At 37.3% G+C, this 26,750-nt stretch overlaps 1 protein-coding gene across 3 annotated transcripts in view; it reads left to right on the plus strand.

The window, feature by feature from the left end:
• MED6 (RNA polymerase transcriptional regulation mediator-like protein) overlaps window positions 1–26,157 on the plus strand; it is a 52,578-nt gene extending 26,421 nt beyond the window's left edge. The window contains exons 4-6 of one of the 3 annotated variants that reach the window (XM_089414705.1): window positions 23,720–23,826; window positions 25,310–25,487; window positions 25,714–26,157. In XM_089414705.1, the coding sequence (XP_089270831.1) occupies window positions 23,720–23,826; window positions 25,310–25,462 (260 nt within the window). In that variant the 3' untranslated portion in view covers window positions 25,463–25,487; window positions 25,714–26,157. The other 2 variants (XM_089414707.1, XM_089414703.1) reach the window with 2 other exon arrangements.
• Window positions 26,158–26,750: the final 593 nt, after the last annotated feature.

A 26,750-nucleotide genomic window follows, 5' to 3' on the forward strand; every position in this document is an offset into this window, starting at 1 on the left:
GTCATTTGTAAGGTGACCGGTCACAAGAGAAGCTTATGTCAATTTTTTTTCTTTTACATTAATAAATTGCCTGAAGTGGCCGCTTTGGCTTAGGCTGCGGTCTGTTTCCCTCTTTGACGGTTTTAACCACGTCAAGAATACTGGTGTATTGATCTGTGATTTGTTTGTGATCGGTGTCCTTTGGTGTTCTATCTAAGGAACTTACCCTGTAAATTCCTACACGTGGATCAATCTGAAGTGTTGATGGTCAATCTGAGTCTTATAAAATCATTGGATCTATGTCTATGCCTATGTCAGGGTTGTTGTGAGCCAGTTATGATGATTTAATCTTAGTTGTCCATAAAGATCTTTCTGTTGTAGCCAGTGTTGATAAGGGTTTCTACTACTATATTGCAGTAAACAAGTTGTACTTGATGACATGTTTTACACTGGTAATTTTGTTTCTCCTTGGCAGGGAGTCATGATTGTGTCAGGGTATTGTTGAGCTTTCTATTGTGACACTGATATTAAACCAGGGCTGCTTGAGGATGCATTCATGGTTTTATATTGTTGCTGAGCTATTGTTGACAATAGTGGTAACATGACTTTTGACAACAATGGTTGGATAGTGATTAGAGCAGTGGTTATGAAGTGTAGTAATCAGGTGCAGTGACTGAGTAGGGTAACTAGTGCGATCTGACATTTCTTCTTTCTTCAAGTTGGTAGGGTGGTGCTAAGGCAACAAATTGATGCTAGCAGGGTGTTGGAGCATCCTTCCAGTGAGAGTTGGTAGAACCAGGGTGTTGGCTCATCCTTTTAGTTGGAATTGATAAAACCAGGGGGTTGTAGCCTGCTTCTAGTTGTTGCTGGAGAATCTTGGAAGTTGGAGCTTTCTGTTAATGTAATCTTTAAGACATATTAAAAAGCGTTCCGTGGTTTTCTCTTGTTTGGGTTTCCACGTAAAAATCTCGTGTACTGTATATGATGTTATGCATTGTTGAATGTTGTTAACTATTAATATTTACATGATATGATTAAAATGTTAAAATGTGCGCAATATTGATTCACCCCCCTCAGTTTCGGTGAATATTCCAACAGTTGGAATCAAAGCGGGTTCCTTCAGTTGCACCGTAATAGCGAGAAGGCAGTTATGAGAAGAACAAAGATTGGAAAGTCAAGTAAACATGCATCTAAACGATCAAAGGAAGTCTCTAGAATTGCACTAGTTTCATAATATGTTGTAGTCTATGTTGCCAGGAAACGTGGGTTCGGGGATGCGTACATCACTTTTTGAAACAAGGTATGTGGGTTTGTCGGGGGTATATTATAATTTATATAATTTATATATCTATAAATTATAATATATATGAATTTTGAAATCTTCCTACTTACAACAAGAAAAATAAATAATTTAAAGACTGAAACATGAACATTCACTTTGAAATTTCAAATTTGATATGAAGTGGAAATGACACTTTACATATTGAAATGAAGCCAGTAACTCCCTTCAAGAAGAAAACCAAAATAGATTATAAAATTAAGATATCTGTTTAAAGAACTTTAAACCATAAAAACACATTCCTCACATAGGGATACTACTAAAAAAATAAAGAACTTAGTATCGAAGTGTTGTGTTGAGTGTGATGAAACATTTATATTATATGGTTATTGACACTGTGGAGAAATTTATCAGAGCGAAAGAAACACAAGAAAATTAGCGAATGCTTAAGATAGAAAAACGTATTTTTTAAGTGCATATATCCTTCAGGCTTCAGATGAATTGTACTTAATGGTATTTCTGTAAAACGATGTCATATTTCAGTTAGAGTCATGCATTACTAATTAGTGATTATATCATTAAGAAATAAAATCCAGGAACTAATTCATGGCAAAGAAATTTAAAACACCTGTACTTTGGAAATAATGGGACTTTAGGACCTCAAAACCTTAGATTTGAAATGTTTTAGTAAGATAGGAATTTTGATAAAAATCACGGAAAATAAATTAAAAAAAACTTGTACTTCTTTCGAAATGATGGGACTTTAAGACCTCAGAACTTTAAATTTGAAATATTTTACTAAGATAGGAATTTTTTATCTTGCTTGGCACCACATAAGGACCCATAACGCACCCATTTTCGGGGTTCAGGCACCCGTTTTTAGGGTTCAGCGAACCCATTTAAGCAAACGAACCCAGGGCACAAGTATTGAGCATTGGGTTCTTATGGGAAGAACCCGATTTGTATGGGTGCATCTGGGAAGTACCTGCTCCAACACCTGGTTCGTGGGGACAAGAACCCGAGACGGGTTCGCGAACTCGTGCTATAGAGGTTGTAGTTGATGAAGATAAACAGGTTGGTCCAACTCCTTTATTCTATGGAACAAAATTTGAAATATGGGAATCCATAATGGAAGTCTATTTGAAAGTTGTTGAATATGATCTATGGAATTCTGTTGTTTCTGGAAACACATCTATAAATGAATCAAGAAGGTACAATACAAAAGCAATGAATGTCATTCTAAATGCTTTGCCAGATTTTGTGAAAACCAAAGTGGATCAATGCTCATCAACCAAAAAGCTTTGGAAGAAGCTTTAAAATCTCTAGTTAAAGAAGCATGCAAATCAAGAGAAGATGATGTCGATGATCATGATTAAGATAGAGTGCTCTTCATGGGATGAAATTCTCAAAACAAAGAACGTAACGACAAATGAAGAAGAAGAAACAAAAGTGGACATGGAAAGAGAATTGATCAATGCCTTAAGTGATCTTAACAAGGAAAATCAGATACTTGAAGTTGAAGTTATTGAAAAGCAAAAGGAACTTTATGGAACTCTAGTTGAAATAAATAGGCTCAAGGAATGGTAGAAGGAGCAAATGTAGGATGCTGAAAAGAAGAATCATATCATTAATGAAAAGGAACAATAAATCGCTTACTTAAAGATAAAGGTAAAAGAAGTAGGTGAAGCTCCATGTAATGAAGGCACAAGTTCCAAGCCCCCAAAGAGCAAGTTTGAAGAGAAGCCTAAAAGCAAAGTCTTCCTTCAAAGGAAAAATCGAAGTGAAAGACAATTTTTTTTGAAACCTTCGCCAAAATTTATTGTTTGCTTCAAATCTTCAATAATCACCCAAATCACTACAAAATTCCTTGATGCTGGCTCTCCAAAAAATTTGGAGACTAGATCTTACACTCAAGGGCCTAGATTTAGCTCAAACCCCAACAAATATTCTTTAAATAGCTTGGATGTTACCTACACAAATGAAAATAAAAATATCCAAAACCCCAATATATACAATAAATTTAAAATAAACCCCAAACCCCAAGTAGCTGCAAAACAAAGGTTAGAAAAATTTATTATACAAAATTTATTTTACAAAATATATACAAATATACAATGCTTGAAAGATTTTTTGAAGAATATTTTTTATAACAATGACAATGGCTTGAGGTATTTCGAAATATAGATATTAACCACAGTCTTAGCAAAGTAAGAAAATTACATAAATTTTTTGAAGCCCAAATGAGGTCAGCCTGTGCTCATAGTCTGTGAACTTGGAGCCCAAGGGTCGAGGAACCTGCAAATTCTATATATTTTCTTCACCTAAGATAGACCCAAAATCTATCAATAAAATGTTCTTATCACCATCTAATGAACAAACAAGTTTATAAAATTTTAAGCACAATATATGAAAGCACATACCTAGCACGTACCACAGATCAATGAGACAAAGACATAATGAACTGAACCCCAAAGTCTTTTATTTCGAATTTCAAATGTTCCCAGTAGAACAATGGCTTCACACTAGCGTTTACAAAATTACATCAGCCAAAGTTCACGATGATCCATAGAAGCTCAATAGCCTTTTATTTATAGAGAAATTCCTCCAAGTGGAAAATATTGGTTAGTTGGCTTGATCCCCATCAAAGGAATCTCGACCGTCGATAAATACTTGATCAACTTTTAATCTCTGCTGTAAAAAATATTTATTTTTGAGGAATTTCGAATTTTTCATTAAAACCCTTTTCTATTAATTAAAAAATAACTATTTTGGATTAAATTCCTCAAAAAATTGACTTTGACTTAACAACCAAATTCCAAGGGCTTAATTTTTTTTAAAAAATTCCATTTTTTCCTTGGTGGGGGAGCTCCAAAATTTGACTTCTTCATGACCCACGAATTTTTTGGTCAATTTCCACTTGGAAAAATTAATTTCTCTAGAATTTATTTTTGACTCTAAATTGATTAATTTTCTGGCTTAGGATTTAATTTTATTTTTGCCAGAAAAATTAATTAATTGACACTTGACATGATTAATTATTTCTCCACCCTCAAATACTTTAGCCATTGTTAAATTATTGCCAAATCACTTTTACAATAGAGTCGACTAAGAACACTAGGACTCACCTAAGACTTTGACAATAAATTCCACCCTAGCTTTGTGGTTTAAGCTGGAGGGAAAAACTCCGCCGATTATATGTGTTTAGAAACACATAAATCGGTTGGATGAAAAACCTTCTAGGATTAAATTCGTTGCCAAAATCATAGGCTTACCTAGGTTGTTACATAATTAAACGATCGTACTAGCATCATTTACATTACAATTTGCATAATTGGGTTTACAATAACATGAGAACTGACTAGCTGATGATTCTGAACTTTGAAAATTTTTGTACAACTGTTTCCTTGGACTTGTGACCAAACACGCACATAAATCGGTGGGACGAAAAACCTCCTAGGATTAAATTCGTTGCCAAAATCATAGGCTTACCTAGGTTGTTACATAATTAAACGACGTACTAGCATCATTTACATTACAATTTGCATAAATTGGGTTTTCAATAACATGAGAACTGGCTGGCTGATGATTCTGAACTTTGGAAATTTTTGTACAACTGCTTCCTTGGACTTGTGACAAAATAGGTGCAACAAACCCTACAGCAAGTCGGCCTCCCTGCTCATGTTAGCCCCTTCACCCAACAGACGTGACCCTTCACAATAGGGTCAATCCACTATAAATTGGCATAACACTTCCTCACTTCATGATCCAATTTGGTGAAGACAGTACTTTTTCGGGCCTGAGAAAGAGGATAGAAGTACAATTTGAAGATTTTTTTATTTTATTTTTATTTTTTTAATAAATATTATTTCTGTTTTGAATGAAGTAAAGAAGAAATTTGTAGATCTGTGGAAGGAATCAAACTCGGACTGTGGCTAAGGTTCTTGGAACAGTTGTACAGCTGTGTTTTGCTGCTGTCTAAACTCTTTTACTGCCTGATTTTGGCCTTTTTATTATAGCACAGACTTGGTCTTTCTGAGATTAATTTAAACCTTCTGTGACCTATAAAATTTGGCCATGTGACACGGATTTTCGGCCCTGAAGTTACACAGAGTTTGGCCCTGAGGTGGGAACAGACCTTGGCCGAGGTTTCACAGAATTCGGCCCTGAGGTACAGAATTTGGTCCCTGAGGAAGGATCAGAATTGGAGCAGAGAATTAGGAATCTTTTGAAGCTATCTGTAACCCTCTCTTGTAGCCCCTTTAGAGCAGATTTGGAGTAGGAGTTAAGTGCCTTTTGAAGGCAGCTCTTGAAGGTGTTTTGAAAGTGTACTGAAGCTGTTTTGAAGGGGTCTTTTGAAGCAGATCTGAAGTAATTTTTGCAACCTGTGGAGACGCCCTTTTGGAGCAGTTTATTAACTGTAATTGAGGACCTCCTTGAGGTGGTTTGGAACAAGCTTGAAGACCTTATTTGAGCAGTCCTATTGCAGCCTTTTGAAGACAATCCTAGAGCAGACTTGAAGACCTTTTTGGGCTGATTTGAAAGGTGATGTTAAGACAGACTTGGAGACATCTTCTCAGAGCAAGATTAAAAGGGACTTGGGGAAGACCTGAAGCCTATATTGAGCAGACCTTGGAGACATTGTGAAAGCAGCCTTTTGAGGCAACTTTAAAGCAGTTCTTACTTTTGAAGACATCTGAAAAGTACTTTTTGAAGATCCCTTGAAGCTGATCTTGGAGACCTGTTGAAGACACTTGCAGAAGCAGCTCTTGGAGCAGACTTTGAAGCATATCGAGGACTTTCCTGAAGATTGTTGAAGCATTGTTGGAGAAAGTTCTTGGATGCCTTGTTGAAGACAGTAATTATTGAAACAGATCATCCTTGAGGACATTCTTGGAGCATTCTTGGAGAACACCTTGAAGTATCTTGGAAGCCATCTAGAAGCATTTGTTGAAGACATCTTACAACAGTATTGAAGCTATCTCATGGAGCTGATTTGGAAGGCATGTTGAAGCTGATTGTGAAGACCCTTTAGAGACATTCTTGAAGCCTTTGTCAGAGATATCTTTCAGGACTTGTTGAAGAAGATATTGGAAGTCTTGAAGCGTTGAAGCCACCTTGAAGAACTGAAGCAGATTGAGAGGGCTGGAGCCCTAAAGGATTGGAGTCCTCACACAAGGTCGGGGCCTTGTGGAAAACTAGGTTGGAGCTTGAACTGTTGAGAGGATTGGAGTTCTCAAATAGACCAAGTTGGAGCTTGGTGGTATAGTACAGGTTGGAGCCTGGTTGATTTGAAGATTGGAGTCTTCATCTAGGGTTGGAGCCTTGAAGTATCATTGTACTTGATTTGTTGTAAAGAGGATTGGAGTCTTCGTCATTATTATTAATAAAATTATTCTTTTGTTATCATTTTGTGTTCTAGTTTATTAAGTGATCTTAACTGCCATAAAATGACAACTGTAAAAGAAATACTGATTCTCTCCCCCCTCAGTATTTCCAACACCTTGCATAAGTTAGGGTTTCTTCTTTTAGCGGAAACACCTAGGTTCATCTCTAGGGTTTTATTCACAAACCCTAGGGCTTTCACATCCAAAACTTCAAGTCTTTTGCAACAAACTTTGTCATATACAAATTTTCTTTCCATATCCAAATGTCCAAAACCATGAAATCCATAATTTCATCAAACAATCAAGGATATTCCATCTTGATATTATTCCAAGCAAAAGTATCAAGATTAATGTCCCTTTATTGTATTCTGCCTTCATCTAGCACTCCAGTGATCGACAAAGGACAAATATAGCATGTCGGGTCTCCAATGAGGGTATGGCATTCCAATGTCCTCTGTAACATCAATAAGTAAACAATCTTCAAATGATCTAGACTTCCTTCATGGAAGAGGCATCAACAAATTTTTTCCTCGTAGTACAAACTAGATGATTATCCTCGGTCCTTCCAAACCAAGTAACTTGACTTCCTCATTGTAGCAGAAACAATAATTTGATCATGTTATGAAAACTAAACTCAACCCCTCATAGACAACTCAAATATGCCAGAAGGGGAGCTGGAGAAATCACAAAAGGGTGAGCCTTAGAATCAGTGAAGAAGAATCCACAGAGGGGTTATACCACAGGAACACACTTTAATTGATTTGTAGAGGACTAAAGATAAAGCAAAGTTATGCCTTAGTTGTAGCCTTTAAAACCTGCCTCAAACATCCGAGTAAGCCTCAGAGGAACATGTCTGAGCTTCAACTATGCCTTAATCACGAGAATCATCTTTGAATAGACCTTAAAGGTGCCTGCAATGCCTAGAAACAGTTCACAAAAGGCCTTAGGAGTAGTCTCAGATTAACCTTAGGACTTTAAGCTTGTCACGATCAAATCACCATAGAAGAGTATAAAGATTAAACCCAAAACATCTCAGATCCAATTGAATTTTTTCCACAAAAAGATGCCTCAGAAAATGCATTGCCAAAGAGAGCCGAATGACCTCAGAGGGTCTGAACTGATCCACAGAGATGCCTTCTTATTCTAGCGAGAAATCAACAAATGAATCCCAAAGAAGTCTGCTTAATTCTTCAGTTATTTGAGACCTCAGGAAATCAGATGATATTTTAAAATAATGTGCACCCTTCATGCAATGATCCATGTCAGGTTGATTTAGACAGAATCAAAATCTTCCTTGACTTCACCTCTCTTGATCTGACCATACTTGACTTGACCTGTTGGTTGCTACTCTTTAACCATGTTGATTTTTCATGATTTCCTTAACTGATAATTACTTTCCAATGATTATTAAGTCAATTCATTTTATACTGTATTCATCATTAGGTAATTATACAAGAAAATTCTCAACAGTAACACAATAATGACAGTGGAGACAACCAAACACAAGACACAATTTATCTTGGGAAAACTCCAAAGTAGGGGAAAAACTTAGCAACATTTTCTTAGAGAAATTTGTCCAATTCAGCAAGAGATACATTCCGAATTATGTAGTCAAATAAAATCAAACTGACTAGTGACCAAACCTAGGTCAAACTGTCCATGAGCCAAGTCAAATTGCTACTTAGAACATTCGGTCTGCCTCAGAGAATATTTCTTTTCCAAAAGCTCTATCTACCACAGAGAATTGATCTGTCCATAAGCTCGATCTGGCATAGATAATAACTTCACATGAACAGAAGAAGAGTTATCCGAATTGTGCCTCAAATTTCGTCCTTGATCAGCCTTAGACTTCGTCCTTGATGAGATCTGAACTGTGCTTCAGATGATCTGAATTCATGTCCAAATGACGAGGACGAATGACCTTTTAATAGTGATCATAAGTGCCCCAAATGGCGTGAATATTGGGTTGAGCTGACATGAGCTTATATGGAGGAGTCGACCTTACATTTTTCGAGGCAAAATTCACAATTTAAAAATTCAAATTTTACTTTTTTTGGAGCTGACTTGGAATCCACAATTTTATTTATCATTTCAAAATTATAAAGATTGACATAAGTTACAAAAATTCAACAATCATTTGATTGTCCTCGTCAAGCTGTTTCCACCAGTAGGTGGCACACCACATGGTTCCTCATGATTGAAGAGATATGCCCTTTTAAAGTGGAAGCCTCGAAGTCTTGGTCAACGTGCCCCAAAATGAATGGTAAACACAACAATATTTTTGGCATAAAAATTAATGACAATAAATGCTGCTTATGTTGGATTTTGGTGGGTAAATTTTATTTGTCATGGCAGTTGCAAAAAAAAAAAGTCTCAACCCATTCAAGCCCAAATTATTGACCAAGTTGACCTTAAAAGAATATTTTTTAGTTTGAAAATGACTTCAAAAAGGGATGTTCAGGTCGGCCTCATCTTGGGGATATGTTTAAATTGAAATTAATTTATTTAAGGCAAGCCGACCCTCCTTTTATGCCACCTTTTCATGTATAAATAGGGCACTCGTATGCCCTCAAAATGTATCATTCGTTCATTGCTCTGATTTTTCTGAGGCAAAAGGCATAAATGCTTATTTGGAAGAGAGGTCAAATTTCTTAGTGTTTTTGGTTTACATTTTCTGTGGTGTTTTGGATATCAAACTCTATGGTGATACATATCGGTCTGCGGTGCTACAATTCTATATATTAGTTTGCAGTAATACATACCAGTTTGCAGTGATGTATGACGTGCAATGATACAGGGGAGCTCGGTGGCATTACATAATGAACTTTGTGATGGCACATATTATGTGATCTTCAGTGATTGGGGCGATGCATGGTGATTGGTTTTGCAGTGATTGGGTCATCAATGATTGGATGTGACTTAATGCATATGTTCAAATTTGCTCTTTGCAGACATTTGGAACCCCATTTTCGCTATATAAGCAAAGTCTGTCGCAGAGGATATATGTAATATGCGTATGTGATACATTACACAGTAAGCCAACTTGTTCTTGACCAATGTCGAGATTGGCTCATGTATGATCATGACAAATCTCAGAACTTATCTCAACAAGCATTTATAGTGTGTCAACACCTAGTGAAATATGCATATTGACAACGTGTGAAGCAGAGATTGCATGTTGGTTGGCTGACATGTTGGACTGAGAATGATATATCTACCCATGAGGATTGAACAGTATTTGGACACATCAACTGGTGCAACAATATGAAAGGCTTGGTCTCTGCCCTTGGTGTGTTGAAGTCATCTTCGTTAAAACAAATATATATATATATATATATATATATATATATATATATATATATATCCCCTCAAATAACACAGAACAATGCATAATGTACCAAAGCGCGCACGTGGAATGAGTGATTGCATGTGTGGGAATGTTTAGTTAATTTACAAATCAAGAGAGCAATATGGTAGAAAGTGCTAGCCTTAGCTGAGAGTGCAAATGGCATTGCTGTGCGTGTGGATGGACCTGTATTGTGATAGGGATATGCGTAAAAGTAATTCGAATGCTGATACACATGGTTTAGAAACTTGTATGTTTTGTGGTGGGATTTAAGGAATGAGTAGAAATTGAAATGTGACCAAATGCCATGGATGAAGTGTGATTAGTGTTTAAACGATATACTCCTGTAGCATAACAAAGAGTGGTGTATTGGCTAAGTGCTGGTGCGATGGTAGAGTGAGTTAATCCCAGTGGAACAAATGCAATCTGGTCTGAGTGCGTTTAGAGGCCAAATGAATACTTCTTGCAGAGACTGTTGACAGTTTGTGTGGGGGCAAAGATTCTGGTGCGTGTAACCTGTGATAGTGATGCGTTGGATTGGAGGGTGGATTCGGATTTGGTATGGCGTGCAGCGTAATTGGCTGTGGATTGATTCAGTTGGGTCTGATGGAATGTATAACTATGGATCAATCTGAAGTGTTGATGGTCAATCTGAGTCTAATAACATCATTGAATATTTGTCTATGACTATGTCAGGGTTGTTGTGAGCCAGTTATGATGCTTTAATCTGAGCTGTCCACAAATTTCTTCTTTTTGTTGTAGCCAATGTTGATAAGGGTTTCTACTACTATATTGCAATAAACAAGTTGTCCCTGATTACGGGTTTGAGACTTGGAATTTAATTGCTTCTTGATAATGAGGCATGATTGTGTTAGAGTATTGTTGAGCTTGTTGTTGTAATGCTGACATTAAACCAGGGCTGCTTGAGAATGCATTCACGGTTTTATATTGTTGAGTGATACTAGGATTTTTGACAACAATGGTTAGACAATGATCAAAGAAGTGGTTATGAAGAGCAGTGATCAGGTACAGTGATTGAATAGGGTACTGAGTGTGATCTAACATATCTTTCTTTCTTTAGGGTGGCAGGGTGGTCGAAGTCAGAGATTGAATTATCCTTCAAGTTGGAGCCTAAGAACACTTCAAGGTGGCAGAGTAGTTCTACGGCAACAAATTGATGCTAGTAGGGTGTTGGAGCATCCTTCCAGTCGGGGCTGGTAAAACCAAGTTGTTGGCGCATCCTTTCAGTCGGGGCTGATAAAAGCAGGGGGTTGGAGCATCCTTCCAGTTGTTGTTGGAGAATCTTGGAAGTTGGAGCTTCCTATTGATGTAATCCTTAAGATATATATTAAAAGCATTATGTGGTTTTCTTCCATTTGGGTTTCCACATAAAAATATTGTGTATTGTGTATGATGTTATTCATGGTTGAATGTTGTTGTTAACTGTTAATATTTACATGATATGATTAAAATGGGAAAAAGTGCCCAATACTGGTTCCCCCCCCCCCCTGTCAGCCACTCTCAGTATAGGTGAATATTCTAACAGCTTATACCATCTTTGTGTTCATCAATGTAGAGTTTGGAACCTTCTCTATTTCATTTGGAAACACACCCTCAAGTGGATGCTGTGGTACATACTTAGCTTTGACTGTGTTGAGTCTTTTGTGTGGGGAATGTCTACAAGCAAGTGAGAGCCAATAGGAGGTAGGGACCAAGATAGAGCCAAGTGGTGCAACTGCAACTATATAGAATGTAGGCGGTAGAAGAGAGGCCCAAGATTTGTCTTTCAACATGCATACCCATGACATCTTGCCTCTTCGATAGATGGCATGAAGGATTTTTCTAGTTTGCTTTGAACTCCGATCAATGTTGGAGTTGAGAACAAAGTCAAAGAGAATGAGCTTTGTGTGCTGAGCACATGTTTCTATGATGTAGAGAAAGGCATGAAGTTATAGCCATGGATGAGAATGGAGACAAGAGAGATGTTGCAATGGGTAATGCCACAAAGAACATTTAAACCAGGGAAGAATAAATGTAGGAGAATAAACAGAAGGGTGTTTTTGCATGCAAGACTAACACTAAATCACAAAGTTATTAGTTTGACCAAAGCTCCGATACCACTATTGCTCAAAGGAATAACTCCACCATTGATGATTACTTTATTAACTCAAAGTTACATATATAACTCCACAATTGATGATTATTTTATTAACTCAAAGTTGGATATATACAAAAGAGGTGGCTATTTGCTTCACCTTCTATGAGGGACTCTTGTTCTTCCTGTTGACACTTCATTCATCTACCTCCATATTATGTACAATAATAATAATGGAACAATCTCGAAGGATTACATGTCTAACATTAAGTAGGGTATCCTCAAAGCAAGCAACCCATCTCCATGTGCTATCATGAAGGACATTGCCCGAGATGTTAGGAGATCTCCCAAGTTCTAGGGAAGGTTGTGAAGCATGCACCCAACTGAGGTCAAGCAACCATTTAATACACCATCTCCAATTTGCAAGTCCATTACATACCATCTCCTATATGCAAATCCATTATGTATTATTCAGGGGTTGAATGTACACCATGTACCCCAAATCTCATGAAACACCCCCAAACATGGTGTAAACACTTTTGAAGTAACCCGAAAGCTAACAATCAAGGTTCAAGATTAAAGAACAAGGGGGTTTGGATTTGATGAGGAGGAGTTGCTAGGATATTAAGAGTATGCTCTAACTAACTACATGGATCTTTTTCAATATGCAGAAATTAAAGGAGGGCTCTTCTAAAGACATCCCTTACAACACTTACAAAACCACCAAGTATAACAAGCAAGAAATGCGATTAAGCGCTTGTTGGAAACACTGAGAGAGGGGGGGGGGGGTGAATCAGTGTTCCTTACCAATTAGTGTTTTTAAGTCTTTTCCAAGCATTTGTTAATCTTCAATTATTATTAATGTTTATGCAGTAATAATAGTAAATAAAAGAACATAGTAGGCACAAGAATTTTAGTTGGAAAACCCCCTCCGGGTCAAAAACCACCAAACGCTTTTCTAATAAATTCTTTAATCTTTAGCCCCAACTGAAATGAAAACAACTTCGTAGAATTCTAGAAAAGCATTCTTCTCCAGCTCCCAGTGGAAGGACGCCCCAACACCCTCGTTTCTTCAGTAATCAACTAAATGGATGCCCCAACACCCTAGCGAGCCACAACTTGCCCTAGCACCACCCTACCATCTTGAAGTGTTCACAGGCCCCAACCTATAGGTGACTTCATACACCTGCCCAACACCTCCCTGCCACCCTATAATGATTGAAATAAGACAAGACCGTGGATCCCCAAACTAGGGACAACAATCCACGATACAATAAGATATGCAATGATTTTCGTGTACTTGACCAAATACCCAATCACTCTTATGATCTACAACCCAACCATGACATCATCCCAACAATGATTCCTATACCTCCCAACACTGCCTCTTTGACTCTAGGCGGAATGACTCTTTTACAACCTTTACAATGATGACTCTTTTACAATCTTTACAATGATGACTCTTTTACAATGATGACTCTTGGCCTTAACAATACTTCACGATATCTGGATGGATGTCATGTCTTCAAGGATGTCCCGCTACAATGCTTCCTTTGATTGCTACTTCTACCCTTGAATTCTTGCTTGATGTTGTACTTGAATCTTCTTTTACCTGCATGCAAAATTTGCCCAGCGAAACCAATCCCAAAACAAAACAAAATACCCTTCAACTTACCTCTGCCTACAAAATACATGTAAGTGCATAATAATGAATAAATACAAATTAAAATTACAATGCGTAAATGATGTGTGCTTGTCACTTTTGTTGTTGACTTGTTGCAACAGTAGACAAAGACTCCCACTCTTGATATAAGCTTGGACTCTATGCAAGACTATATCCAAAATTGACCTAAAGATTTATACAATAAAAACTGATGACAAACCCTAGACTTGTGATGGATCAAGTGCTAAGTACAACAACAGAGACCATTCTATCAACTATGACAAGGCAAGTAACATGAACTTACAACATCATATAGATATAGCAGACTTGGTGTAGCATCAAGAATATGTAGCATCAAGTGTGTAGTATCAAGAATAGGACATCTGAAATTTGGTATCAAAACTAACTGTGACATATAGAGACATAGAAATATAACCGAGACCCCGTATATACTTATGTTGCCCTGCAAAAATATATGTCAGAGATGATACTCAAAATTCAAATGTAAACGCTAATCATACATACCTTGCTGTAGGAGACTTACTCTTGGCTGTTGATGTGTGGTTCTTACTACAGTGATCCTTGAATGCAAGCTTTTTCTTGCCTTCTAGGAGCTCGATATTGAATCATTGTATCTATGTAATTTCAGATCTACAGGGTCTGAAATTTTGTCCTGTGGTAGCCCTCTGAGTCCTCTTTCCAACCCCATATGTCTGATCAAGATTGGATTCTTCAAGAAAGAGTTATGCCCAATCTCCCATGATGACCTGATTATAGATTGGTTTAGTAGAGCGAACTTGTACGAACTGCCATGTGCCACTGTTGCGACCTTCGGCCCTAAAAACGATACCCAACAAAATACAGTTTGTCCTCTTTTTGTCGCTATTTACGAAATTTGAATCCAATGCTTAAAGAGAAAGTTATGATGATTTTCCCAACGTCACCTATTTGACATGGAATTCTGGAGCCTGCAAAAAACCCTAACTTCCTCAGATCAAGATTTTGGCTCAAATGGATTTTAATTTCAGCTTTTGAAGCTTCGCAGAAAAAACGTTATAGTGAAAATGCCACGATGACCTGTTTGAAGCCACAAAATCCGTACTAGAGGAGGATATGAGGGTCACTATTTGTATGAATGTCTTGAGTTGAGAGGGTCTTCAACAAGTGAATGTTGGAGGGTTTTTAGGAGCAAGAAAACATTATTAATTATTGACTATTCAATGACCACAACCAATTATGAGTGCCATGCCACAACCCCATAGGGTTTTAGCTCACTCACTGGGGTTACTAACTTCAAACACGAATATCTCTCAAATCGTGAAGAATTATGTGGCATGCCATATATCAATGGAAACATCTCGACAAGTAGAATCCATCTAGAAGATCCTTGACTCAGAATAGAGTAAGTTGTCAAGTCAAAATGGCCATGCAAGATCGGGGTAGCCCCTCGTGCTGCTTGGGTTGGCATCAATGACAACCACTGATCAACAATCTCCCCCTTTGGCATTGATGGCAACACAAGTACTTCCCCTGTGATCATGACATCTCTTCCTACCACTTTTTCTCCCCCTTTGTCGTCAATGGCAAAGGGTAACTCCCCCTGACAAACTGTTATCTGTGGACCTGTACACATCTCCACTCCCCCTTTCTACTTAGTTAGATAAGAGAAAGATTCTAATGATAACTTGGGAGAATCCCAAGATTTTGGTGAAGATACTCAAATTCTTCACAAGGTAATGGTTTGGTAAAGATGTCAACAATTTGTTCCTTTGTGCCAACATATTCAAGCTTGATATTCTTTTCGGCGATCTGCTCTCTAACGAAATGATATTTGATTGGAATGTGCTTTGTTTTGGAATGCATCATAGGATTTTTGGAGATACAAATGGAACTGGTGTTATCGCAGAAGATGGGAATAGGCGCATCAAACTTAACTTGAAGATCTTGCAAGGTTTGCTTCATCCAGAGAACTTGAGTACAACAAGCTGCTGTCGCGATGTATTCTGCTTCTGCTGTAGATAACGAGATTGAAGACTTCTTTTTACATAACCATGAGACAAGGCAACCACCTAGGTAGAACGCTGCTCCACTGGGTTACTAACTTCAAACACGAATATCTCTCAAACCGTGAATAATTACGTGGCATGCCATATATCAATGGAAACATCTTGACAAGTAGAATCCATCTAGAAGATCCTTGACTCAGAATAGAGTAAGTTGTCAAGTCAAAATGGCCATGCAAGATCGGGGTAGCCCCTCGTTCTGCTTGGGTTGACATTAATGACAACCATTGATCAACAATCTCCCCCTTTGGCATTGATGGCGACACAAGTACTCCCCCTGCGATCATGACACCGCTTCCTACTGCTTTCTCACCCCCTTTGTCATCAATGGCAAAGGGTAACTCCCCCTGACAAACTGTCATCTTGTGGACCTGTACACACCTCCACTCCCCCTTTCTACTTAGTTAGATAAGAGAAAGATTCTAATGATAACTTGGGAGAATCCCAAGCTTTTGGTGAAGATATTCAAATTCTTCACAAGGTAATGGTTTGGTAAAGATGTCAGCAATTTGTTTCTTTATGCCAACATATTCAAGCTTGATATTCTTTTTGGTGATCTGCTCTCTAATGAAAAGATATTTGATTGGAATGTGCTTTGTTTTGGAATGCATCATAGGATTTTTGGAGATACTAATGGCACTAGTGTTATCGCAGAAGATGGGAATAGGCTCATCAAACTTAACTTGAAGATCTTGCAAGGTTTGCTTCATCTAGAGAACTTGAGTACAACAAGCTGCTGTCGCGATGTATTCTGCTTCTGCTGTGGATAACGAGATTGAAGACTGCTTTTTACTTAACCATGAGACAAGGCAACCACCTAGGTAGAACGCTGCTCCACTGGTACTCTTACGATCATCAACACTTCCTACCCAATCTGTATCTGTATAAGCTTGGATGACCAAATCATTTCCTTTCGGATACCATAGACCATATTCCGCTTTGCCCTTAAGATATCGAAGAATTCTTTTGACGACAATGATATGAGATTCTTTTGGTGCTGCTTGGAATCGTGCTACTTGTCCAACTGCCTGCATCACATTTGGTCAGGAGGCTGTCACATATAGGAGACTACCAATCATGGATCTATACAACCTTTGGTCCACATCCGTTGACGAATCTTCTTGTAACCTATTACCATGGGGGTAAGGATAGGATTGCAATCTTCCATCTTGAATTTCTTGAGCATTTCCTTGATGTACTTGATTTGATATATGAATATTCCTTTATCTTGTTGAGATATCTCGATAATCATTAGATTGTCTTGATCCACTTTCACATAGAGATTGCTTGTCAGTGCTTCCTTTCTTGAATCTATAATACTTCAACTATTCTTCCCTCCCTGAACATGTAATGAAACTGCCATCTTGTTCAAACTACCTGTCTGTCAATCGTAGACTTGTGTCATATACTATTGCATAGACTCCTCATCTTCAAATTTCTAGGAGTCAATAAGCTGAATTGTTCAGAATCGTGTGTCATTTAACAGACCGTCTTGACTCGAGCCATTAATCGAAGCAGTGGTTGATTCCCCACAATCCGTTACGAATCGTGAAAGCATAACTGTTGGGACCTTATTACTTTCTTGCTTTTCTTACTCATCTTGTTCTTGTTGATCCGATACCTATTTTCCTTTCTAAACCTTCTTATTCTTGTCGTCAAGCTTTTCATTCATGGTTGATTCCATCTTGTACCTACAGTTACGAGCTATGTGTCCATAGTTATGACATTGGTAACATTTGATGTTATTCATAGAAGATTCCGTTTGGTGTCTATCTCGTGATCTTGCAAATTTGCTTCTAGGGTTTTGTCGATAATAGTTGTACCTATCTAGAACTTCACAATCCCTAGCCACACGTCCAAAATTGTTTCGTTTGTAACATTCAACATCATCTCTCAAATGATTAAATTTGTTGATATTATGCCGAGTTCTGGAATATCCATTTCCGAAGGATCTCCTGGAATTATATTCATTCCAAACATACATGCGACATTCTTCAACACTATGTCCAAACCTTCATGAATAACAATCACCATAAAAGATAGGTTGGTACCTAGGAGGAAATCTTCTTCGAGGAACTGTCTTCCAAGGTTCTTCCTGCGAGTCTTGATCTCTTGATCTAGCTGGGGGATCTACCCTTTTTGCATATCCATCTTCTTTAGTTTTCATAGAAGGACTTGACTCCTTTTCAGATTTTTCTTTGTAACCAAGACCAGTCTTGTCACTGTATGATCGCTAGTTGCTGATGAGGTCGTCCAAAGCCTTTGAACTGTTGGCATAGTTTTGAAAAGTTTTTCCATTTTTTACTTCCTTTTGTAGAGCAACTATTTCAGCTTCCAATGCTTCTCTTTCCTTGTTGTTTTCCTTCAATTCTTTCTTGAGAGATTCTTCAATTTGCTTGTATTCTTCAACCTTGATTTTAAGGTTGAGGACCTGTTCTCTTTCTGTCTTCAAGTCATCTTCAAGAGTTTTGACATGCTTCTTCTTGGCTTTGAGCTCTTTGATAACCCTGATCATTTTGTTTTGAAATTCAACCTCAGTCATTTCTTCTTCTTCGTCTCATTCTTCATCAGGTGCCTCTTGCTTATTGTGCTTGGCCATAAACAATACTCTTCCGTTGAATTCTTCTTCGTTATCATTGTCTTCTTTAGATGAGGAACTATCTTCTTTGGTGAAGAAACTTTTCTTAAACCATTTCTTCTTGCCTTGCTTGTTGAAATTCCTAGGACCTTTCTTTCCATTCATAACAACCTCATTTTTGTGAGGACATTTGGCTGCAAAATGCCCAACCTCATCATAGTAAAAACATATTAATGGAAGTTTACCTTTGAAATTTCCCGTACCTGTTCTCATTTTTTGCGTGAAGTAGGCGAATTCTTTATCTGAGAGTTCTTCCTCTTCTTCCTTTTCTTCATCCTTACAACTGCAAGTTTTTGCTTTCTGAGTCTGCTTGTCCTTACCATTCTTCTTGGATGTGGCAAATGTTGTTTCTAAGTGAGATGTGCCATCTTCTTCTTCAATCCTCATTTCATATGCTGCAGGAATTCCATGCAATTCATCTATGCTGAGATTGGCCAGATTCGATCTATCTTCCAAGACAAATACCTTAGGGTTAAATCTTGCTGGCAAGGTTCCGAGGATCTTTTGGACAACAATTTTCATTTCAACAGGTTCTCCCAAATCTTCCAATGTATTTGTTGTTTCATCAACACGCTAAAAGTATGCAACAATATCTTCATCTTCCTTCATTTTGAGTTGTTCAAATTTTACCCTGAAATTTTGAAGCTTTGCTTCTTTCACCTTTGAGTCACCTGCATATATATTTTCAAGCTTGCCCCATACCTCTTTAGCAGTTTTGCAACTCAAATACCTTAAGATAAACAGATTCGATAAGGCCACTTATAATAAGATCTTTAGATTTTGCATCATATACCATATTTTTCTTACCTTGTTCATCCTTGGTCAGAGCCTTTGTCAATGATTTCCCATACTTCGTATCCTTGCACCAACAAATGAACTTGCATTCTTCCACTCCAAAGTGCATAGTTATTTCCATTGAACAAAGGAACTCTATTCTTACTATACTCCATGATCTTCTTCCAGTTGTTAGACTGCTATTGAAGGAACTTGCTCTGATACCAATTGTTGGAAATACTGAGAAGGGGGGGAGGGGGTGGGGCGAATCAATATTCCTTAGCAGTTAACACTTCTAATCTTTTCGGAGCATCAGTGAATCTTCAATTATTATTAATGTTTATGCAGTAATAATAGTAAATAAAAGAACACATTAGGCACAAGAATTTTAGGTGGAAAACCCCCTTCGGGTCAAAAACCACCGAACGCTTTTCTAATAAATTCTTTAGTCTTCAGCCCCAACTGAAATGAAAACAACAACTTCCTAGAATTCTAGAAAAGCATACTTCTTCAGCTCCCATTGGAAGGATGCCCCAACGCCCTAGTTTCTTCAGTAATCAACTGAATGGATGCCCCAACACCCTAGTGAGCCACAACTCGCCCTAGCACCACCCTGAAGTGTTCACAAGCCCCAACCTATAGGTGACTTCATACACCTGCCCAACATCTCATTGCCACCCTATAATGACTGGAATAAGACAAGACTGTGGATTCCCAAACCAGGGACAACAATCCACGATACAATAAGATGTGCAATGATTTTCGTGTACTTGACTAAATACCCAATCACTCTATGACTTGCAACCCAACCACGACATCATCCCAACAATGACTCCTATGCCTTCCAACACTGCCTCTTCGACTCTAGGCATAATGACTCTTTCACAAATGACTCTTTTTCAATCTTTACAATGATGACTCTTTTACAACTTTACAATGATGACTCTTTTACAAATGACTTTTATAATTTTACAGTGATGACTCTTTTACAATTTTACAATGATGACTCTTGCCCTTAACAATACTTCACAATATCTAGATGGTTGTCATGTCTTCAAGGATGTCCTGCTGCAATGCTTCCTTTGATTTGATACTTTTGCTCTTGAATTCTTGCTTGATGTTGTACTTGAATCTTCTTATACCTGCATGCAAAATTTGCTTAGCGAAACCAATCCCAAAACAAAACAAAATACCCTTCAACTTACCTCTGCCTGCAAAACACATGTAAGTGCATAATAATGAATAAATTCAAATTAAAATTACAATGCGTACCTGATGTGTGCTTGTCACTTTTGTTGTTAGCTTGTTGCAACAGTAGACAAAGACTTCCACTCTTGATATAGGCCTGGACTTTATGCAAGATTATATCCAAAACTAACCTAAAGATATATGCAATAAAAACTGATGATAGACCCTAGACTTGTGATCGACCAAGTTCTAAGTACAACAAGAGAGACCATTCTCTATCAACTATGACAAGACAAGTAACATGAACTTACAACATCATATAGATTTTGCAGACATGGTGTAGCATCAAGTATGTAGTATCAAGAATAGGACATCCGAAATGTGGTATCAAAACTAACTGTGACATATAGAGACATAAAAATATAACCGAGACCTTGTATATACTTACGTTGTCCTGCAAAAACATATGTCAGAGATGATACTCAAAATTCAAATATAAACACTAATCATACATATCTTGCTGTAGGAGCCTTACCCTTGATTGTTGATGTGTGGTCCTTACTGCAGTGATCCTTGAATGCATGCTTTTTCTTGCCTTCTAGGAGCTCGATATTGAATCTGTTATATCTATGTAATTTCAGATCTCCAGGGTCTGAAATTTCGTCCTGTGGTAGCCCTTTGAGTCCTCTTTCCAACTCCACAGGACTGATCGAGATTGGATTCTTCAAGAAATAGTTATGCCCAATCTCCCTTGGTGACCTGATTATAGACTGGTTCAGTAGAGCGAACTTGTACGAAGTGCCACGTGTCATTGTTGCGACCTTCGGCTTTGAAAACGATACCCAACAAGCTACAGTCTGTCCTCTTTCTGTCACTATTTATGAAATTTGAATCTAATGCTCAGAGAGAGTTATGACGATTTTCCCAACGTCACCTATTTGACATGTAATTCTAGAGCCTGCAAAAAACCCTAACTTCCTCATATCATATCTTTGAAAATATAGTGAACCAAGATTTGAAATTCGGGCACGAGGTTCATCAAGATTTCGGCTCAAATGGGTTTTAATTTCAACTTTTGAAGCTTCGCAGGAAAAAAGTTATAGCGAAATGCCACGATGACCTGTTTGAAGCCACAAAATCCCTACTAGAGGAGGATATGAGGGTCACTATTTATATGAATGTCTTGAGTTGAGAGGGTCCTCAACGAGTGAATGTTGGAGGGATTTTAGGAGCAAAAAAACATTATTAATTGTTGTTTATTCAATGACCACAACCAATTATGAGTGCCATGCCACAACCCCATAGGGTTTTAGCCCACTAACTGGGGTTGCTAACTTCAAACACGAATATCTCTCAAATCGTGAAGAATTACGTGGCGTGCCATATATCAACGGAAACATCTCAACGAGTAGAATCCATCTAGAAGATCCTTGACTCAGAATAGAGTAAGTTGTCAAGCCAAAATGCCCATGCAAGATCAGGGTAGCCCTTGGTGCTGCTTGGGTTGACATCAATGACAACCATTGATCAACAGTGCTTGTAGGGTAATTCCCTATCTTCCAATCATTCCTTACAAATGAATTCCTCTCCTCTATCTATAACTTTCAAACCAAACCTTAATTAATTAAATAATATTAAAAGAGAGCTAGAAAGCCTAAAACTAGGTTGCCTCTCTTAGAGTAGCTTTAAGGTTTTGATTTAGTCACAAATTGACAAGTGTCAACTTTTTCATTGATGTTACTCTTCCAAATATGTGAACAACATGCTTGGAATACTGTGTGATGTGCAAAAAGGTCCTTTAGAGTGCTTTAGGTGTTTTCTTGAATATGGTGTCCCTCATTAAGAGGGTAGATTCATGATCAAGCAACAAAAATTTCGTTGTTTTCAACCTTGGAGTGGAACCCTCATCAAATGACATGTTTTTGACCATACAAATGCTTTTATCACCACATGTCACCTTTCTAAGAATAACGTTCCTCCTTTGGGCTCTCTCCTTGCCATGTGTCATGCTTTGAACCTCCTACAAGGTAGGGTGTCTTCCCCCTTGGGCTATGTTTGAACCCTAACTCTCCATAAATCTTGCCTTGGACATTTCCCATAATAGTGCATTCATATTCTAAGTCTCCCTTCTAGCTAACATTGTCCATCCATTTGATCATGGGCCTTCAGTTCAAGTTATGAATACCGTGCCTTGGGTTCAAGCTATGAATAGGGTGCTCCATTGATGATAAAGCAAACGGTGATGTGAGCCATGTGGCCATAACTCCAAATATGTGTCAAATGTGCTTAAATGGAACCTCATGGTGAAGCGTGCCTCTAGAAGAGACTCCATCAAACTGACAATACCCCTCTACATCTTTGTTCTAACCCACGATGATGTATGGTGCTTGGGAAAGATAGAACAAGGTGCATGGCCGTCAAATCTGTGCTACAATCTGTAACTACCATTAAACTTAAAGGATCTTCTTCTTTGCTCGGTGAGAGAAAACCCATGAAAATGTGAAACGAGACATGCATTTTCAGGCAGTAACACTACTGTCTCGCAAAGTCAGACATTAGATTTCTCTTGACATTTTCAAAATTTTCGAAGTTTTTTGGGTTGTCTATTTTTTTGGGTTTTTCAGGTTCAAGTTTGTTATTGCCAATATTTTCCATAATTTTTGACATTTTACTCAATATATCTGATAAGTTTATTTCCAGGCCTTTGGTGATATACTCCTTGAAACAATATCTGCAACATTGACAATATGCATGCCACCAAAAGCATTATGTAATAGTTGCTATTTTTGGGCAAACTTCGGGGATATTTTGGTTTTTCGAAACTATTCCAAACTCTATGTGACAACATTGAAATGTAACTTGAAATTTTTGGTTCCCATTGGATGCTGAAAATGTGATTTTTTGTTGTTGCTGTAATAGAAATGAATTTGGCATTTATTGGAATTGCAGTTTCAAGGTTGATGGTTGGAGTTTGTTATATTTGAGTTCGACTGTTTATTATCTGGAGCTTTAATCATTTAATTGATTTTGTTTACTATTGTTCATATGTTGATGCACATTTTGATTTGAGGTATGCTTGGGTATATATTCTTCAAAGCGTGTTGTTTTGTAAATTCTGTTATTGCACCATATATGCATATTTTTCATTGCTCTGCCCGTGTTGGATTTTTACTATCTTGAACCAAAGTCTATTTGAAGCATAAATAGCTAGAACTTAATAGAAACTTTTGTTGAGTGCCTGCATTTTAACGCAAGAATTTGTGTTTCACCAATTTTGATTTAGTATTCAATAATATATGCTGATGCCCAGATACAGAAAGTGACAGTGTGAAACCTGAAACAAAGGCTGGAGCGGAGAATATTGACTTTAAAGAAGTAAGGCGAGTTGATCAGATTCTCACAGCCTTGCAACGCAAGGTAAATTAAATCTTATGCTTTTGGTTGATTCTTTGCTTGTATGGTTATAGAGTTGATTTATGATCCAAAAAAGTAGAATTTGTTGTGTGTCTCTTTATGTGCTTGTTAAAAGTCATGTTAGTATAAATAAAATATTATTTAGACACTAATGGGGAAATATCATATATGGCCCCTTCACCCTATTCTTAGAGTATTATATAAATCTTATGTGGTAAAAGTTGTATTGATATAAATGAAATAACTTTTAGATACCAGTGGGGAAATATGGGCCCTTCTCCCTTTCCTTAGAGTATTCTATAAATATGATAATTTTGATTGATTCTTTGCTTGCGTTGTTTTAGTGTTGATTAACAACCAAAAAATATATAATTTAGTGGGCTTTTCTTCATGTTCTTGGTAGAAGTCATATTGGTATAAACCGAAGTATTATTTAAATACAATAGGAGCGCGTTGGTGCACTATAAGAAAAATATAGAAGGATTCATAGTCAAAATCTTATCTTGGTCTATGCTGCTGATGTTATTTTGACAACCACAACTCAACGCAACCCACGAGTATTTTTTGACATTAGAGACATTTTTGGCATAGGTGGGATGGCTGAGAACAGCAAGACTAAAGTGGTGATATTTTCACCAAAATAAAATCAAATCGGAGCCAAATCAGCTTTAAAAATGAGCACCTGGCTGTAGGGAAAAACCATAAAGATGCATGGCTAGGTTTCAAAAAAAAGGTTAAACTTGGAAGCATACTCGAGGATGAGAATCCGAGGTTGATGGAAGGCAATCTTCTTACTTTAAAATAGGTGCATAACAACAGAAATAGTGCATAACATCCGTACCCAAGTTCCCACCGTTCCCATGTTCCAAAAACTCATTCAACATAGGTGCTCAGGAATTTTGTATTATAGATCAAGGAGTCGTGTTTGTCTTTATAATGAAATTTCTCTCCTTGTTGAAACTCAATGGTTTATGAGCTGATCCAATGCAACCTCTCTCCTTTTTTTTTGCGATTCTATTTTATGTTCCATATTGCAGTGTAAGAGGTTATATGGAATATTTTCTCTTATATGGCTTCTCAAGAAAGTCTTTCCGGTGTGTCATCAAACATTCTTAACTGTTTCAAAAGTTTGATATTCTTCCATTGAAAAGAAATGACTGCACATAAATTTTTGCTTTTCCTATTTTGCATGTTCATGTTCTGCTGCGTCATTAATTTCAATTCTTGTATGTTGCAAGGCTCATATAGATCTATAGATTATATCAGTATACGTTCATGAAAAATGGAAGAAATCATATCTCCTAGGCATTACTATTAAATTTGGAAGAAATCATGCTTCTTAGATAATAATTTTACGAGTACATAATTGTGATCCTAAATATCCAGTCAGTTCAGACTGACAAATATCTTGATTCTTCATTAATAAAATTTGATTATACCTTCAATTTTAAGCTTACTTGACTATCTTTTGAACATCCTTGCACAGTTACCACCAGCTCCTCCACTGCCTCCGTTTCCTGAAGGCTTTGCAGCAACTTCGTCAGACATGGCTGAAACACAGGATGGGCAAGCACAAAATGGACATACCGATCCAATAATTGACCAAGGAGCAGCAAAAAGAATAAAACTAGAGAAATAAAAGGATCATCTCTTGTTCATGCTTTGTAAGATTGCTATCGAAACAGTGTAATTGAAAATGTAGATGTACTTTTATGGTCTAACTTGTATTTTTGTTCTAGATCGTAAGTTTTGTCTTTATATTTTTGTAGTTTTTCTGATGTCAGCTTCAATATGCTGCATATGGGCGTGCAGAATATTTGATTTAAATTGGTATCTTAAAGAAATGAGAGAAAAGTTAAAACTTGCAGTTTTCTTTTGGATGCTGAACAGTGACAGTTGTACCTGCTTCCTGTCCAAGTATTTCTGGTGGCACGAAACTTCCTGAAATAGGAAGATGAGATTTCCCCTCATAGGATAACCGGTTTTTTCCTCATGAATCTGGTATAGAGATCTTTAGGAAGTAATTGACACTAGGTTTGGGAATCTTTGAGATGACAATGAAAAAAATGTTAAAACAAGATACACAAAGCCTTAGGTTGCAAGTTATGTACTATGAAGTGTACGTTCACTAGATGACCATTAGTTTTGCCGAAAGTTGGGCTAGGTCATGGATGCCCTCGCAAAAATTTCTTAAGATTGTGTTATTACTTGCATGTATGGAAGGGACATAATTTCAATCACAAAAGGACATGCCTTTGGGCTTGGTTGTTTTCTAGATATGGAGGTAAGACCTCCATTCCTTTTTAAAATATGATGTTCTTCATATGTTTCCTATCCTTACCACATATTCTTTTTAGCATTTTGGAAAAGTAGCTTTTCATGCTTTTCTTAGAAATATATGTTTGATAACTATGAAAATATCCAATTTAAATACTAAGTAGGATAAAATTGTGAAATCTATGAAGTATAAAATATTACTAGCAATTGCCCCTAAAGGTGCAAAGATACACTGAAGGAATCGAAAATTTAGGGAAAAAATTCTTGAATTATTTTTTCCTATATCAAATGGAGTGGGAAAAAAATTTCTCAAGGCAGAGCAGGATTTTTTTTTAAACAGATAGACAAATTGTTTTCCTTTGTATATTCATTCATTGAATGGATGGGAGGTAGATGAAGAAAACCTACAAAATAGAAAGTGAACACTGATATTGATTGAGGCATCTAAAAACTGACGCTGATATTGATTGAGGCATCTAAAAATTGATGCTGATATTGATTGAGGCATCCAACAAGTTTGTGATGGTAATGTCTTAGGCGACCACCATGAAACTTCCTCTTCCAAGAAGGAAGACAAAGACAAGGTACAAGGTCAAGAAGTGAAGTCATGATGAATTTACGGGAGTTAGGGATGTTGTGCAACTTGACAT

Source organism: Pinus tabuliformis, chromosome 6 (genome assembly GCF_031772625.1).
Source record: "Pinus tabuliformis cultivar Carrire ecotype Pingquan chromosome 6, CPIR1, whole genome shotgun sequence".
Taxonomy (NCBI): domain Eukaryota; kingdom Viridiplantae; phylum Streptophyta; class Pinopsida; order Pinales; family Pinaceae; genus Pinus; species Pinus tabuliformis.